An 18,858-nucleotide genomic window follows, 5' to 3' on the forward strand; every position below is an offset into this window, starting at 1 on the left:
TCTGGACATTTACATGTTTCAAAAGTCTTTGGTGTTGCATTTAGTCATGGGTTGTGTATACCACTGGAGTGTGTGAAGATGGCCATAGGCCTTGTCTCATTACTCATGCTTGCAGCCTTGCTTCCTTTTTTTGCACATGTCTGCTAAGGGGTTTGTGGTTGCAAAGTGTCCTGTTACTTTCGTTTTCCCCAACAGTGTTGCTCATCAGCGCCCCCTGTGTACTTTACATGCACCTCCATTGTCACACGTTGCTGAAGGCTATTCACAATACACTGCAATGTTATGATGTTTTACACATGAATCAAACACACACAACATCTTCAGTAGAAAAGGATTAAGGGATATGTTTTATTTGATGAAAATGCTGAAGTCAGGAGGAAAAGAACTATTAATTTCACCATAATAATATTAGCTTATACATTTCTAAAATTAATATAATATTTGGAGACTGTAACTTGGAGCTGTTTGCTATGAAGCTGCTTCTAATGTAATGCGGAAACATCACTCTGTGGAACCCAACTGATGAAACATCTCACACACTCATTCCTGTTCTTAAAAAGAGGCAGAAGGAGGAAGAGGAAGTTTCTCTGTCTCTCTCTCTCTATGATATACATTCTCTCTGACTAGAAATGTTTAGAAGAGGGTCACAAGGCATGAGAGACCGTTGAAGCTACTAACCAGCTTGATGCATCTGAATGGAGTGTCTCCGTGTGCTCTGTTACAGGTAACTTTCTTGTCTAAAAAGACTGTTTTTTTCCTGGATGTCCTGAAATACTGTAATAATGTGTATAATAATAATGTGTAATGCTATCCTAATCGTTTTAAACTGAACAAATCAAACAGCAATGCTTTACTGGGTATATAAGTGTTGGAATAATTTTTTTAAAGCTGACATTATCTCTTTTTATTCATGTCTGGAAGTAACATCCAAATGACTGGCTTCTTTTGCAGATTAAGATGTATGATTAATATTTAATAGCTTTTTTTACCTTATGGCTGCACTATGATGGTAATTTGTATTTGAAAAACTGAATTGTATTTGGAAATGTGTTCTCATGTCATTTGGTTTTCATAATACTAAATATCAACTGTACACCTATATACATTTAGCTATTTAGCCTGTTGCTAATATTTTCTTGCTGTTTCTTGCAGTGCTCCAGCTGAAACTTCAGCAGAGACGCACTCGGGAGGAACTGGTCAGCCAGGGGATCATGCCACGTAAGTGGAGCTTCTAATTATATTTTGATAATATGATAAAGCAGACTGCCCCAAACTATCACAGTCCATATAACTCCATATAAATCACACCCCAAAAGCACTGCATCTTGTTCCTGTTTGTGCCATGCAGTGGCTTGATCTGTCATGAGCGCAAAGAATCGTAGTGCCTCAAGGGTCTATCCTAAGCCCTTAGCAAAGTCTGGTTTTTCATCTGTGTTTAGCTGAGGATTTTTACAATGGCAATTTTCAAATCAGACATATGCTGTAAATCTTCACTGAAGTTTTTTGAAGCTGTAACATTAAAAGCCATGTTCTTAACTGAAGTCAACGCTTGTATAATAGTAGTTCAAGTAAAATAGAGAGACTTTGAGGCTCATCCTGCCTCTTTGGTTTGTGGTTTAGGTACTGAACTTGTTATTGACACTGTATTTGGAAGAAAGGGTAAACTGTAATGAAAAGTGTATATGTGCAAAATAAATAAAATCTAAAAAAGGGAATGAAGAAGTTAGAAAATCATCTACTGCAGTCTAATTGTAGTGCAAGGAAATATAAGAGCCACAAGACCTTAACCAAATGTTTATCATAGTTTTGTTGAGAACCATCAAGTGTATCATATTAAATTTAATACTTCACTGAGAAAATGAATGCCTCAAGATTCTTTTCTAGGCCCTTTACACATCCTGGATTATTTTATCTTTGTTATTTTTGAAGACTTTTACAGATTTACAGTCTGCAATATGTGCAAATCCACAGTTTTTTCTTTGTAGATTACTGTGAAGCAGCAGTAAAAGCTACATCCTTATCTCTAAAGTGTTAGTGGTTAAAATGTCAGATTCAGACTTCGGTGCTCATCCTGCCACTCTGACACCGGTTTGGCTTGTAGATTGCAAGATTGAGTAAAGCTCATTTCCTTTGCTCTGTGGGTTGCTCTTCCGCTGTTTGGAGTAAATACCTGCCCATTCAAATCAAAACTACTAAACTGCAAACCACTTCACTTTAAACTAAAGTGTTACGTGTTTTGTTCTGCTGACTGAGGAAATCAATTAAGGGCAAATCAGGTCATTGCGTTTCTGTGGATGATTCCTCACAACAAACCTATATCACAGTACTTAGACAATACATAGGAAGATCTAGTCTTTAGGGAAAAACTAGACCTTACTCAGAGGATCCAGGATCATTTGAAGGCCTGAGGTTTTGTTTGGATAAATGGCCCTCTTTTTTCAAGCCACAGATCCACACTTTGTTCAGTGCACTGACATAACAAAAATAAACCAAACATTCACTTGGACTTTGAAAACAGTAATATATTTAGTTGATTAAAAAATACTGTAATTATTACTATTACTATTATTTCTACCTAAAAATCAGGTCAAATTAATTGATTTTTTATACAAAATCCTACTGATATAATTTTCTGCAGCTGAAAAAACTGAAATAATTTGTGTGAATGTTCGTTCATTCATTCATTCATTCATTAATCTTTAGTAACCCCTTAATCTTGATTATACTTGCAGTGGGTTTGAAACCTACCTGGAAAAACTGAGCGCAAGTGAGGAACATACACTGTACATGACGCAAGCCTATCACAAGGCACCTCACACTTACGAAGTCACTTACTCGTAGACAATTCAATCAGCCAATCCACCTACTAAATTGTGCTTATGGATTGTGGGATAAAGCCCCCACAGATATGAGGAGAACACATATGTTATACCATGATAATCATAATAATAGTACAGCCATACACCATGACAGAACTCAACCTTAACACAGCTATCAGACTGAAACTTGGGCCGATGTGGTGTATTTATGTGGCAGTAATATTCATATTTGAATTGAGTAAATTAACAAAATTTGCCCAAAAATTGCAGAAAATGTCTAATGTGTTAATGCTAATATTAACAGTGTATTTGTGTGCGTATGCCTAGGGCTAGCCAAGTGCTGGGGATATTAGTTTATGGGGGCGTTAGGATTTACAAATGTGAAATCACCTTAGTACTGAGGAGGCAGAGGGCTAGAGCTTGTCAACTTTGGTGTGAGTAGAGGTTCGAAATGCGTTGTTTGTACATTAGCCATCTAATCCACGTGGAGGCCATGCTGAACACATGCTGTACTCGAGGGCGCTATTAGCTTTGGCCTCTTTTACCCATTACGTAAGTGAAATATCTTAACACAACTTCAATATATATATATATAAATTCTGTTTTTGTTTAGAAATTATCAGCATAATATAATTTGACGAAGAGCACCAAAATGTCTGCTTATACGTGTTTGCACAGCTCTAATCCAATTCGTAATGAAAATACACATAGTTTACAGAGAACACACTTCTAGACATTTTTATTGCATTACTGTTTGTCTGCTGAAGTTAATATGTAAAGTAATGATACATTTTATTATTTATATAATACATTTCCAAAGCTTGCTGGCAATACTGTGAAAGCCATATATGAAAATGTATTTATGCAGGGTGTTACTTACATTCATTACACATTTAAACATATTTCTAGGTGGTTTATCGTCTTCTTTTTCCCTTAAGCAGCTTCATGATAGACCACCTAGGATTTAGCACTAAATATGTGCTACATATGTCCTACATTTTGTTGTGATACACACTGTGGACTATGTATGTGAAAACATGGCCACTGAATATTCCTATATTTACCTCTCATATTTAAAAGCAAGTTAAACGCTATATATATATATACATATTTGTGTGTGTGTGTGGGGGGGGGGGGGGGGGTGTTAGGTTCCTGTGTCAAAACTCAGTGACTGTGAAGTAAAAAGCAGAACTGTTGTCAAAAACACATTTTCATGTGTCTTAACTCTATATTACCTTGCAAGTACTCTACATTACATTTGATTTGTTCACCTGCCACATTAGCAGTCATTAACAACTAGGTGTAAACAATAATATCAGACTCTGGTACCAGCAGATTATGACAGTTGAAAAAATGTAAAGCATCTAACTGACGATAGCTTGACTGATGTATTTAAAACAGTATATGATGATGCTTTTATGACCATTCTTCTGAAATGATGGGTCAATTATCAACTTTTAGTTTTCCTCTTTGCTGAAATGCTTTCATTATTATATAAACATTACTGAAGTCAGGTACGGATAGGAGGCCGCTCCAGATCTTCTGATTTCATACTTTTATTTGGAGATAAAAGCTAAACATCTTATCATTTACACACTTTGAAAATAATGTTCCCACCAACCCTTAAGTGGGAAATCTGTTATTTTGATAAAGACAGGAAAAAATGTTGGAAAACCAGTTCGGACTGCTAATGTTTATTAGCACCGTAGCTCACTTGGACCTAGTTGGATCATATAGATAAAATAAGTTGTAAGTGCAGAGCATGAATTTGATTTTCGTAGAGTTATTTTTGTGTGTACAGGAAAGAAAATACATTCTTTACGTTTTAATCAGTAGAGTTGCCGTCTGAGTTTTTCAGGCTCCCGATGGCAGACGGTTCAAAGCACAACTATAATACATAGGAAGTGCAGCAGAAAGTGTTGATGAAAATCAAACTCAAGTCTATTTATACATTTCTCGCATAGATATTTTTAAAAACTAATTTGAGATATGAGAAGTGCCTCTAACACAATATACCTACACCCCTGGAAAATAATGCTTACTGCCCCACTTATATTTATATTTCGTAGCATTTGGTAGATAATTTTGCCCAGAGCATTTAACAATTCAAACCATGTTTCAGATGAAGGCAAAAGCAGTGTTAAGTGTCTTGTAAAAACACTCTTGTTGGTACAGAGTGGAGTGGTTACTCAGGCTAAGAATCGAACCCTAGTTATATAGAATGCAGCAAAGTTACTCACTATGCTAGACTGATCAAATACGATCTGTGGAAATGGCATTACATTTACAGAATCCAAATCATGTAACAGTTGTAAGTGCATGCACATCAGGATAGTGTGATGTGGTGTGGTTGCTTGGGAATTATGTCCCAGTCTGTATTATGGGGTCCAGGTTTGTACACAATATGCTACTCTATGCTAGCTTACAGATGGCTAGCTTCATACACGGCTAAGGGCATGCACACACACACAAACATACACAGAGGAAGTGTGACAGGCCGATCAGCACCGCTTTCTCCAAAGGTGTATTTATTAATTTCCTTACAAATTCAGATATCTATTATACTTATATCTGTAATATTAATATATATGTGTATGTTTACCCTTGTTTAATGTTGTGCATTTATTGCTAATTTATGTGGTTTAGTAATTGGGGTGGTTCATGTCACTTTTTATTACTAGTGTTTAGTGAAGGACTGTTCTAGAAGCTTGTGACTAGTGAAGCTTGGGTTAGGATGAGCACACACACACACACACACACACACACACACACATGCATACAGAGTGTGCTATATTAAGCTCGCTCACTCTTACTGGATATTTATAATTCTTCTGAAGATATACTATAGTCAACTGTATCTCTAAACTTAGCGCAGGTTTTGCTGAGTTTAAATAATAAGGAAATATTTTTTTAATTAACATATGAAACATTTAGCGCTTATGCTTGAAATTACTCTACCCCAACGCCTCACCCTGTATTTACGATGACAGTCGGCTGTGTTCAAGTGACATTTGGTAAAAGCAGCGCTTATAGTTTGATATCTTATTTCTTTTCATCATGAAACTGCAGAAAAGTGGAGGTCTGAATATCAAATTAATGTTGAATATTAAACTTTATCGCACCGTTACATCATTTACCATTAATCACATTGTCACTCACTCACACATGGTGCCTGTCTCCCACAGGCAGTAGTGTGAGGAGGGGAGTTTGACGTTCCAGGAGAATGCAGCATGGCATACGCATCACAAAAAAATTTAGGGCTTATATAATTAGACTATGAATTTATGTTTTTTTGGGATGGGATGAATAGCATTAGTATAAAATAGTAAAAAGTCAGAATTATTAGATGCCCCTATCCCCTATGGAGGGACAGTGCCCTTAGAATTCAACTATAATGCTGGACAGTTATATGCTACTGGCTAGCTCTGGTTCACACTTATGTGATATTCTATATGATGTTATTGGAACAGCTTTGTGAAAAGTTTGATGTTGAACGATGGACCTTCCAAAAAAAGTGCTGCAGTGTAAAGAAATTACTGTAAAATCTGTAGATAATTGCTGACATTTTACACTAAAGTACTGTGAATTTACAATATCGTTCTGTCATTTTAAACCACTAAAATCATCAAAGTGCTACCAGTGATTTCTATAAGAAAATGACACTCAGTTCATCCCAGTAACACTTACTCATCTTCAGCTTCACTCACATTATAGATACAATTGATACAGCTCCACACACAACACCAGCAACCTACTGATTCACTGACTCCGTCTAGATAAACACCATCAGAGACACACTCATCTACTTCATGATCACTGCCTTATATTTCTATTGTTTCTAATTTAATGCCATTTAAATTGCATTCAAAAATATGAATGTCAAATGGTTCAATGAAATAACATCATTTACATTTAGATCATTTGACAATGAGTACACGTTCCACATATTATTTCTCTGGATGTAGATAATTACATTTCTTGCAACACTTAGATGTAAAAAATGAAGTACATTCAAAGTGTAGTATTTTTGGTGTGTAGATAACATTTTCTTTATAAAATCCTGCATGTGTTGCTTTAATTTAAAGGGCCCTTGCTGTGAATTGTAGAGTAAACTACAGTATACTGATGACGGGCAACAAAGTGTGTGTTTTCACGAGGTACACTATGGTTTAGAAAAACTGCTGCTGTGGTCATATTGTCTAAAGGCTGTGCTGGTGTTTTTTCTTTTTGGTTTTTGTTTTTTATTTTTTTCTCTGTGTGTGTATGTGTGTAATCAAAATAGGTCGATGTGATAAGATTTGATCAGATAAGTTATATGACCTGTAAGCTGTAAGCTATACAGACTTCAGAGAAAAGTTCTGCAGTATCGTCTGAACCCCTTTAATTCATTTTTACTTTTGTTTTATATGTTTTTTATATTACTTCTGCTTTTGTACTTTGTTTTAAGAAGCAGTGTGTAACTGGAATACAGTGCCTTGCAAATGTGTGAATGATGCCATAGATGTTTTAAATTAAGAATGCTAAATTCACATCTTTGGCCTTCAATATGCACGGGAGCAGTAATTCAACATGTTAACTCGGGTTTTAATAATTATACATAAGCTGCATGGCAGGTGTATTCATTTAAAATTGAAAAACTAAACTGTGATATGTGCGACAGTTGTGTTGTCCACTATTGTAGCTATTTTAACTTTCTTAATTCAGATCAAAAAAGACTCACACAACCCTCGTTTTTATGAGAATAAAAATATGGTTTTCAATTTAAGCGCCCGTTTAGTGAGGTCAGGTAATGGAGGGTGCTCCCTCACTCCAGAAAACATAGTGCAAAGCTGTGGGAGCTTTATATCCTTCAAGTCAATAGTTAGCACTGGGCATGATGAACTTCAGTTGACCTCAAACAGAGCTTTGTCGGCAAAGCTATTAGTTACATGTATGACTTGTACATGAGCTGGTTGTACACCAAAAGTTGAAGATATTGTTCATAAAATCTTAAGCAATAAAAATATTTCTAGCCTAAGAGCAGAGTTTCACAGATGTCTTTGGCTTTGTGGGGTTGTGTTGACTAGCTCTTGCTTTACTTATTTTTCAGCAGTTGTCTTCAATGTCAACTTCAAGTCACTTCTTGACAAATGGTATGTTTGGGTGAATTTTACATGTTCACACTTAACATCACATTTCGTCATTGTTTCTATTAAAAGCCATTAAACATCAGTGAGGCTTTTGCTGCTACTGATTACGTGGTGGAACTTTGGTATGGGAGTGTGCTCATTCTAATAGAACTTCTTATATGAAGGCAGACGTTCAAACACTCAAGTCTTAAGAATTTAGAGGAAGTGAAAGAAGGAAGAAAGAGAAAGTGTGGCTTGAGGACTCTTGCTGAAGACACACACACTATTACTTAAATGTTCTTGTTTATAATGAATAAAAATAATAACATCATATATTGTAAAACATAAAAATATTCTCATGAAAGTAGTAACAATGCTAATAATAATAGGGTTTATCACGTAGGTTCCACTTTTACTTATTCAAAGCACCATATAATGTAAGGTCAATGCACTGTTCAGTTGTACAAAAACAGATTGTATAATCTCCAGTGCAAAAGCATGGAATGGAATTATATTCTCTGAAACAGCTGCAAACAACCTAAGGTCAACACATTAGCTTGTGGATTATTGGAACTTTGTGGATCATTGTGGATCTTCTAAAATGGTAGAGCACCACACTCATTACATTTGGGATGAGTTGATGTTTCAGTATTACATTTGACGGATGGACCTTAGTAAAGTGTTTTCTGTGCAGGCTTCTGTTTGTACATTTTGACTTAGATGTGTGAACTGTGGGGGTCAGAGGGTTCATATTGGCACATTTTGGCTACATTGGAAATAAATTTGCCAAACACACCATAGCTTTAGGAGTGATGGCATATTGTCCCATACTTATAGCACAAATAATAATAGAGAAATATGAATTGGCCCTCTGATCTCCTGCCAAATTGAAGCTGTAGGCTGTGTTTTGAGTTTGGCCTGGCCATGTTGTCCATAACTCACTCTTGTCAGTTCACAGCTTCCTTCTCTGACAGTACTGTCTATAAGTGCTGGTTCCACTGTGTGCAGTAAGGTCAGCTGTGACCTTAACTGGCTCTTTTACAGGCTCTGAGTAATACTGACCTCAAGCAACATTGTACTGCTCTTAGGAAATAGCAAAACTATTTTCACCGTTGACCACATAGAGAGTTCTAAAAATGATGTAATGAAAGTTAATGGTGTGTAGAACCATATAAAATGTTCAGTTGATGATGTAATGAAAGCAATCAGCCTTTAGAATCACATAGAGGGTTCTACGGATGATGTAATGACAGCTAAATCTCTGTAGAACCACATAGAGGGTTCTAATGAGGATGTAAAGAAAACTATCAGTCTGTATAACCATATAAAGTGTTCTACTGATTATCTAGTAAAAGCTAACAGCCTGTAGATCCAGAGGGTTATGAGGATGATGTAAAGAAAGCTAACAATCTGCAAAATTATATAGTGTTCTACTGAAGATGTAATGAAGTGTAACAGTCTTTAGAACCAGCACCAGTCCTTCACAGGGCACCACATATTTTTATATAGATTAAATTACTGATGTAAAATTTACCAAATTACCAAATTACTAATGGCTAAAAGAGAGTAGCACAAAAAATAATGACAACTCAACTATTCATAAAGCAATAGCACACACACAGACTTTAATAATGCTATAACGGAAGCTAAGGAGGCTTCAAAGAATGGTGTTATAAAAGATGGTTGGTGTGGTACAGTGTTCACACCACTGGCTCACATGTGAGAGACATGTGTTTAATTCCAGGTCTGGTCAACCAGTCTGTGCTACACAAAAAAGAGTCTTTGGGCAAGACTCCTAACACTGCCATATACCTTAAATTCATTCTTTCATTCATTATCTGTAAGCGCTTATCCAGTTCAGGGTCGCGGTGATTCCAGAGTCTACCTGGAATGATTTGGCGCAAGGCAAAGAACACTAAATACCTTAAATGTAAAAGATAATAGATCACCACACTCTTATAATCTATAACTTAATCTGTATGTATGTTGAAAGTGTGTGGTAAACAAAGAGCTGTACTGATCATGTAGCATTGTCTAACTCATTGCATCCTGCCTCGCTTTAGAGATGAATTAAATTTGAAAATATAACAAAGGCTACAGAGTAGAAGTGATGCATTATTGGAAGCTAAGTCATATTAGAACCACACGAGAGCTCAAATAATTATTATTAAAGTTTGAACCACATATTTTTATTTGGACTAAACTGTTGATCACAGAAAGGTCTACAGAAACACTGTGAGAGCTCAACTGATGACAAAGCAAAAGCTAATATGTTGCAGAACCACACAGACGTTTACTGATAATAGATTGTACAACCACAAAAAAGGCCTACTGATAATATAAGACAATGTTAGATTGCAGAAACAGTAATTTAACAAAAAGTTTAAAATATTAATTGCAGAACCATGCAGAAGCTCTAGATCTCTCTGTTTAGTATAATTACGTTTTGGAAATTTTAAAAGACTATGTGTCATCCATTTTTATTCATATGAACCTTTACTCACAAGGAAAAACACACACACACCATAACATTAGCATTGCTTGAACTAGCCACAAGTTTTTTTTTTTCTTCTTCTTCTTCCTTGAATACAGTGGACAGATGTCTGTATATGGACACACACACACACAGTACACACACGCACAGTTCTTCTCATATGATCATGATATGAATTTTGAAATGGCTATTCTGCCAGTTCCTGTTTGTAATTTTCATTTGGACAGAAGGGGGCGATAAAGACCATTGACTTTTCATACTTCATGCTGAACTTAAATAAATAAACAAATACATTAATAAATAAACTTACAATTAATTCAAACGTCTGCTGCAAGACTGCAATAAAAAACCTATTTTGAAGACTTTACATTGACTCCCTGTTAGTTTTCATATATAGATTAAAAATAATTTTATAATTTTATATATAAGGCACTACATGACCTTGCACCAGACTACATTTGATGATATTTCTGGTTTATGAACAAGGAAGATCTCTCAGATCCTCCTGTGCCTCTATTTAGTTGTTCCTCAAAGCAGGATAAAAACAATTGTTGATGCTGCTTTCAGCCATTACGCTCCAAACTGCTAGAGCATTTATTCAGTTTCTTGTTATAGCTGTATTTCATTATGTAGCAATTTTACTCAGATGCCATTTTATTTGAGTAAAAATGTATGTTTTGAATACTTTTTCCTAGATGAGACATTTTCCGTTACTGACGCACTGACCCCTCATGTTGAAACATGCAAGCACAAGTAGGAACGTTGTTTCACCTTCTGCTGTTAGCTCAGCCATATTTCACAAGGTGGTGCTACTATACCATCTGTTGTCACTGTGTTTTCCACCAACAAGTTCATGAACTAAATTTGGAACAGTTTGATGCATTTCCACCGACATAAACTGGTTCGTGAACCAGAAAATTTAGTTCCCATCTGGAACGAAAGAAGAATATGTTCTTCAGCATGAACTGTGGCTTCGTCCGTGGAAGTGGCGAAATTCAGTAACTCAAGAAAAAGCTCAGAGCCTCACATACAGCGTTATAGCCCAATGGAGCTGAATGGGGTCATTTACACTATTTCATATAAATAGATAATAGGAAATAAAGCAGGAACATGCTCGGTTTGTGTGTGTTTCTGGGGCTGTGTTTGGCTCTGGGTAGTTTTGTTTCTCCACTGTTCACAATCTCAGGAGGATGGCTGGGAACTCGACAACATTTACACACATATTATTTCTCACAGAGAGGAGGGCTGCTGAATTTGTCTTATTTCATGTGAATTTGCCTGAAAGAAGTGGTGGGGAGACATTTTGTGGTGTTACTGTGTTTATAAACCTATATACCAATATAGCTGCGCATAGCCACATTAAACTTCACATGCTTTAACCTGTTACACAGAATTAATAAGTAATTGTAATTCTTAAAATCAACACAATGTTCTTGGTCTTTGTTCTTTGGTGGTAGATCATCTAGTGTTTTTTTTTTTTTTAATTAAATGAATAAGAAAAACACTGATGACTGTGTTATATTTTATGAACAAACTTTGTGCTCCTTTATTAATTTCGGCATTTATTACTCCTGCCCTCCATATTTTCTGTACAATCACACAATAAAACCATATGTAAACAAAGACATTGATATGAAGCACCAAAACTTTTCCAGAACTTCTCAGATAGCATGTAATTGTTTCTGTTAATAATGGATTTAAGTGATGCATATTATAAAATATCGAAAGGATGAATCTCACTCCTTCCGTTTCTCTCATTTTCTCTCTCTCTCTCTCTCTCTCTCTCTCTCTCTCTCTCTCTCTCTTGCTCTGTCTCTCTTTTTTTTCTGTCTCCTAGCATTGAAGAGCCCTCCTGCCTTCCATGAACAGAGACGGAGTTTAGAGAGAGCTAGGGTCAGTGACCTTCTCATTTAAATCTTCAGTGGCCTTCTTCATTTTGCCATTTTTGTTAAATTAATCTACAATGAATGTAACATCCCGCTCTCTCTCTCTCTCTCTCGCTCTCTCTCTCTCTCTCTCTCTCTCTCTCTCTCTCTCTCTCTCTCTCTCTCTCTCTCTCTGTATGTTTTTAGACAGAGGACTATCTGAAGCGTAAGATTCACAGTCGTCCCGCTCGTTCAGACCTAGTGAGGATGCACATTCTAGAGGGTGAGTTTCTCAGTCACTGTGACACTAAGACACTAGTTCTGATTAGAAGTCCAGCAGATTAATGGGTAATTTTCTCATGGGTAATGTCATGTGTTTCCAAAATGGCATAAAATTAAAGTTTCCTGCTACATTTCACATGACCCTGCTTAACAAATATAGCCTGAAACTATAGACTGTAGATTTCAATTCATGGGGAAAAAAATACAGTTATTTGAAGAGGTTATTCATACCATGTTCTGTTGTGGTTTATGATGGTTAATTGTTGAACATGGTCAATAATTTATTATAAATATTTTTCACAGAGAACATGACGTGAACAGCAAACAATCCACAGAAATGTTAGATTCATAAGTTTTCTAATCAATTTGACAGATTCAGTGAATAGAATTGGGTCAAAAGAACAGTTAATTCATTAAGCAAGCATTAGTGATTAGTGATCGGTATTCTAAACACATGCTTCCCAAAAAGAAATGCATTCGATACAGCTGTTTTCTTGGATTTTCTGTCTCAGTATTTTTTATTAAGATTCATGTCTTAAAGAGGCGGCACAGTGGCACAGCAGGTAGGTGTCGCAGTCACACAGCACCAGGGACCTGGAGGTTGTGGGTTCGATTCCCGCTCCGGGTGACTGTCTGTGAGGAGTGTGGTGTGTTCTCTCTGTGTTTGTGTGGGTTTCCTCCGGGGGCTCTGGTTTCCTCCCACAGTCCAAAAACACACGTTAGTAGGTGGATTGGTGACTCAAAAGTGTCCGTAGGTGTGAGTGTGTGTGTTGCCCTGTGAAGGACTGGCGCCCCCTCCAGGGTGTGTTCCCGCCTTGCGCCCAATGATTCCAGGTAGGCTCTGGACCCACCGCGACCCTGAACTGGATAAGGGTTACAGATAATGGATGGATGAATGTCTTAAAGAAACACTATGCAATATTTGTACCTTAGAATTACAGCTTCAAAATCATTGTGATGCTCCACTGTTCTGCAATAGGGAGAATAGCGCCTCTGTCTTTGTTACTCCAGGTTCAGCACTGCAGAAACTGCACCATGTTACTTTTGGAGGAGGGAAGTAAATGAGCAAGAAATGCAAATCTTACCCAGCATTCCTTTAAGACAAGGATTTGTTGGTCAAACAAAAAACCTGCAGTGGGAAAAACAATCTTGTGAAGTGAGAGAGGTGTGGAGCTGAAGGAAGGCTGCTAACGTAAATGATCTAATGTTGTAAGATTTATTACATCCACATGAAACCTACCGCAGTTTCTGATGTTCGCCCAGTGTTTAATATCACACAGGGTGGGAAATATGTTAAAAAGCGGTTTGCTTGCTTAGCTACTGAAAGTCATATTCCACACACACACCTGTCCACACACATTATATCTGGATAAGCAGGTATGTAGAAAGAGCTCAGGCAGCTGCTGACACCACTTGCATTTGTGTGTGTGTGGTGTGTGTGTGTTTTTGTGTATATGTGTGTGTGAGACACTCACGGTGTCATTTCCCTGAGGATAGAATGAAGACATGATTTAGACTAATTCCAGCACTTTATAATCTCTCTCTCTCTCTCTCTCGATCTCTCACTCACACTAAGCTCATGAACTCTTGGGAAAGCATTGAGCTGTATACCCTGTAGCTCAGCATTCTCAGCTTGTAGATGGAGAAGACCACACACTAAAGCCACAGCTTCTAAATACATAAGAATGTACATTAAACCCCAGACTGCTAAACCTGCAGCTCTACCATCTGATAGAGAAATCCTGCATGTCCTGCTGACCACTAGATCACATTCATTAACTGTTGTATAATGCTCATTGAAAGTTCAAGGATATGTAGCGTTACATTTTATGATCACTTTTATTCTATTAAATAAATATATATTTATTTTTCACAACCTCCAGCATTTTTTCAGGCCAGATCATCATTGGAAGTTCCATAAACTACTTTAATCACTTAGAAGAGGGGTTCGGAAACTTTTTAGACCAAGTACCACCCATTATCAAACCAAAACCTCCAAACACAAGCACACACACAACTGTAGGCATAAATACACATCAACTATTTTAGTGAAAGGGCTGAGCGTAGCCTGGCAGTGGAAGGGACCAGATCATTAATTCATTCACTGTCTGTAACCGCTTATTCAATTCAGGGTCGCAGTGGGTCCAGAGCCTACCTGGAATCACTCAGCACAAAGCAGGAACACACTCACACATTCACTCAGACAATCACACCTATGGGCACTTTTGAGTAGCCATTTCACATACCAACGTGTGTTTTTGGGCCATGGGAGGAAACTCACGCAGACACAGGGAGAACACAACACACTCCTCACAGACAGTCACCCGGAGGAAACCCACGCAGACACAGGGAGAACACACCACACTCCTCACAGACAGTCACCCGGAGGAAACCCACGCAAACACAGGGAGAACACTCCACACTCCTCACAGACAGTCACCCGGAGGAAACCCACTCAGACACAGAGAGAACACACCACACTCCTCACAGACAGTCACCCGGAGGAAACCCACGCAGACACAGGGAGAACACACCACACTCCTCACAGACAGTCACCTGGAGCAGGTCTCGAACCCACAACCTCCAGGTCCCTGGAGCTGTGTGAGAGTGACACTACCTTTAAACACAGATCTGGCTCAGCATCCATTTTCTTATGCTGCTTGGTCTTGGCCATCTCTTTGGCAAGTGGTAAACAAATCGTTCATCAATTTTGAATAGCTTACCTGCTCTTGCAATCCTCAAGCCAGCATTGTAAGATGTTATTTGAGACGTGAAAATTGGGGTGGGAGTATTCTTAATTGTGCATGTGTATTGTTCTGTATCGGTATGTAAAAGACAAATTGATTTTATTTACACAGAATTCTACATACCACAGTTTACAAACCACTGATTTAGAGAAAACCTGGAAATTTATGGTTTTTAACCTGCAGTTGCTTTCTGCACACCATCATGCGTTAACAATGTATTCTGCTATATTTAATAAAATGTGGCATATGCTCCTTCTCCACAAGCTAACACAGTTCTGGGGTCTTAATGTAAATTCTGTGACATACCCTGGTCAGAATACCACAAGGATTAAACAACACAGCACCATTCTCACAATAAGGATATATATACACATAGGAGAGCAATGAATGTTTGGCCCAAATGTGGCCCACACCTGCAGTTCTCTTACTGAAAGTGACTCAAGGTTCGTAAAACGGATTTATGGGATTAGTTCTGGAATCCCAAAGGTAATGGAGGGTGCTTCATTGCCCCTGTGCCTGATGCTATACCTATACTTTCTATACACCTCTTACTGACACTTGACACTGGGCAATCTTGTTTTTGCCCCATTCAGGTCAGTGGTTTCCTATAGGGGTTATATAAAAAGCCGATGTAAACAAAAGGGCCACTCTGACACAGCGAACATGACACTGCAAGATGTGTCTACAGACTTTTGAACATAGAATGTATGTATCGGTGCTCTAGTGTATTTCTGTGTTTGCACTGATGTCCGATCTTGCTCTGTGGTGATGTGTGTAATGTTAACAGGAGTGTGTGTGTTTTATTTCACTGTATTTTAAGTGTGCTTCTCGTGTGTGTGTGTGTTTGTGTGCAGAGACGTGTGCAGAGGCATCCCTGCAGGCAAAGCAGCTGATGCTGAAGAAAGCCCGTCTGGCTGATGATCTGAATGATAAACTGTCGCAGAGACCCGGGCCTATGGAGCTGATAGAGAAAAACATCATACCAGTGCACAGCAGTATCAGACAAGCCATTCTAGGTACAGTATTATGCACAGACACACATGTATTTACTCACACACACTCCGCCGCTTTCTCTCACTCTGCCTCTTTTCCTTTTCAAAAAGCCTCATAGACATACCCACTCCCCTTGGCATCATTATCACCACATACACACTCGTTTTCACACTTGTTTTCCTGTATATATTAATGTGCGGAGACTTGAGGCACTGTGTGTGTGTGTGTGTGTGTGTGTGTATGCGTGTGTGTGCTAATTAATTAGAGAGCTTAATTTGGACGCATACATCAAACGCAGACTTAAAGAAAAACACTATAGACAGGAGTCTATACTTGTGCACAGGCGTGTGTGTGTGTGTTTGTGTGTATGTGTTTGTGTGTGCTGACCCTGAACCTATGTCACAGACACACACCACTTCATATGAACATTTGTGTGAATATTTCATCATGAATGAATCAACACACATCTAAAATGCCTCCAAATAAAAGTGGATCAGAGTGATTTTATTCAGTGCCGATGAGTGAGTTGATTTCTGCCCATGCTACAGGCAATCACATGATTTCTCTTCATCCTTTCTCTTTATCCTCTTTCATCCTGTCTCTTCCTTCTCCTTTCTTTTCTTCTCTCACCCTTCTCGCATTTCTTTCTCATTCTTTCTTTTTTGTCTTTATTTTCTGTTATGTCCCTGTCTCTCTCCCTCTTCTTCCTTTCTCCTGTTTTTTTGTTTCTTTATCTCTTTTTCTCATTCTATTTTTCTCCTTCTGCCCTATTTTCTTTCTCTGTCTCTTTCTCTTTCTCTCTCTCAGATGCAGCAAAGTCTTCAGGTGATGATGACAGCGGTGATGCGTTATCTCCTGATCATGCTGTCAGTCAGGAATCAACCAATCAGACGTCTCCCCCAGACCCCGCCCTCCCTTCAGCTTCCCCTGATGCACCTGCCAGTGAGCCCGCACCTGAACAGGTAAAAACAACACACACACACACACACACACACACACACCAGTGTCTTTATGAGACTCTCCACATAAACATAAACATAAAAAATTTAACACAATCTTTAATTTTTTTGCCCACTAGGCTCCACCCCCTCCCCCACCCCCTCCACTACCAGTGCCCAACGCAGCTGCTCCTCAGCAGGAACTGACCAATGGGACAGCAACCCAGAAACCTGCAGCTGGACAGTTAAAGGTGAAAAATTTGTCCCCAGCTGGAAGCAAAGAACAGTAGGTTCTTCAGCGTGAACTGTGGCTGAATAATAGGAAAATAAAACAGGAATATGCTCAGTTTGTGTGTGTTTCTGGGGCTATGTTTGGTGCGACACCATACACGTTAGCAAGAGCCTCAGTTCGGCCTTGGTTAATTCACAAGCTCAGCAGGACGGCTCGGAACTCGCCACATTTACACACATGTTATATCTTACAGAGAGAGGACTGCTGAATTATTTTTATTTTTTGCGTGAGTGTGAGATATTTTGTGGTGTTAGTGTGTTTATAAAACTGCATATAGGTGCGCACAGCCACGTTAAACATGCTTTACTCTAACCTGTTAAATTGGATAAATAAGTAATTGTAATTCTTAAAATCAAAAAAATGTTCTTGGCCTTCTTTGTTCTTTGGCGGTAGATCATCTAGTGTTTATATATTATGAACAAAACTTTGTGTTACTTTATTAATTTCTGCATTTATTAGTCCTACCCTCCATATTTTCTGTACAACACACCAACATAATAAAATCCACATGTAAACAAAGACATAGATATGAAGCACCAAAGGGACCTGGAGGTTGTTGGTTTAAATCCCGCTCTGGGTGACTCTCTGTGAGGAGTGTGGTGTGTTCTCTCTGTGTCTGCGTGGGTTTTCTCCGGGTGACTCTCTGTGAGGAGTGTGGTGTGTTCTCTCTGTGTCTGCGTGGGTTTCCTCCGGGTGACTGTCTGTGAGGAGTGTGGTGTGTTCTCCCTGGGTCTGCATGGGTTTCCTCCGGGTGACTGTCTGTGAGGAGTGTGGTGTGTTCTTCCTGTGTCTGCGTGGGTTTCCTCTGGGTGACTGTCTGTGAGGAGTGTGGTGTGTTCTCCCTGTGTCTGCGTGGGTTTCCTCTGGGTGACTATCTGTGAGGAGTGTGGTGTGTTCTCCCTGTGTCTGTGTGGGTTTCCTCCGGGTGACTGTCTGTGAGGAATGTGGTGTGTTCTCCCTGTGTCTGCGTGAGTTTCCTCCGGGTGACTGTCTTTGAGGAGTTTGGTGTGTTCTCCCTGTGTCCACGTAGGTTTTTTTTCCGGGTGCTTTCGTTTCCCCCACAGTACAAAAACACACCTTTATATTTGGATTGGTGACCTAGGTGTCCCTAGGTGTGAGTATATATATATATATGTGTGTGTGTGTTGCCCTGTGCAGGACTGGCTCCTCCTTCAGGGTGTGTTCCTGCCTTGTGCCCAATGATTCTGGGTAGGCTCCAGACCCACCGCGACCGATATACAGATTATAAATGAATGAATAATGACACTTTCAGGTTCTACAGGACAAAAAAATCAAAGCTGTTACAAAATCATTGTACAG

At 38.5% G+C, this 18,858-nt stretch overlaps 1 protein-coding gene across 1 annotated transcript in view; it reads left to right on the forward strand.

Moving 5' to 3' along the window:
- Window positions 1-612: 612 nt before the first annotated feature.
- mrtfaa (myocardin related transcription factor Aa) overlaps window positions 613-18,858 on the forward strand; it is a 31,436-nt gene continuing 13,190 nt past the window's right edge. Inside the window, exons 1-7 of the mRNA XM_066674569.1 lie at window positions 613-724; window positions 1,153-1,218; window positions 12,259-12,314; window positions 12,494-12,569; window positions 16,170-16,331; window positions 17,116-17,270; window positions 17,387-17,497. Of these exons, the coding sequence (XP_066530666.1) occupies window positions 1,212-1,218; window positions 12,259-12,314; window positions 12,494-12,569; window positions 16,170-16,331; window positions 17,116-17,270; window positions 17,387-17,497 (567 nt within the window). The 5' untranslated portion in view covers window positions 613-724; window positions 1,153-1,211. The remainder of the gene's footprint in view (window positions 725-1,152; window positions 1,219-12,258; window positions 12,315-12,493; window positions 12,570-16,169; window positions 16,332-17,115; window positions 17,271-17,386; window positions 17,498-18,858) is intronic.

This window comes from Hoplias malabaricus, chromosome 6 (assembly GCF_029633855.1).
Source record: "Hoplias malabaricus isolate fHopMal1 chromosome 6, fHopMal1.hap1, whole genome shotgun sequence".
Taxonomy (NCBI): domain Eukaryota; kingdom Metazoa; phylum Chordata; class Actinopteri; order Characiformes; family Erythrinidae; genus Hoplias; species Hoplias malabaricus.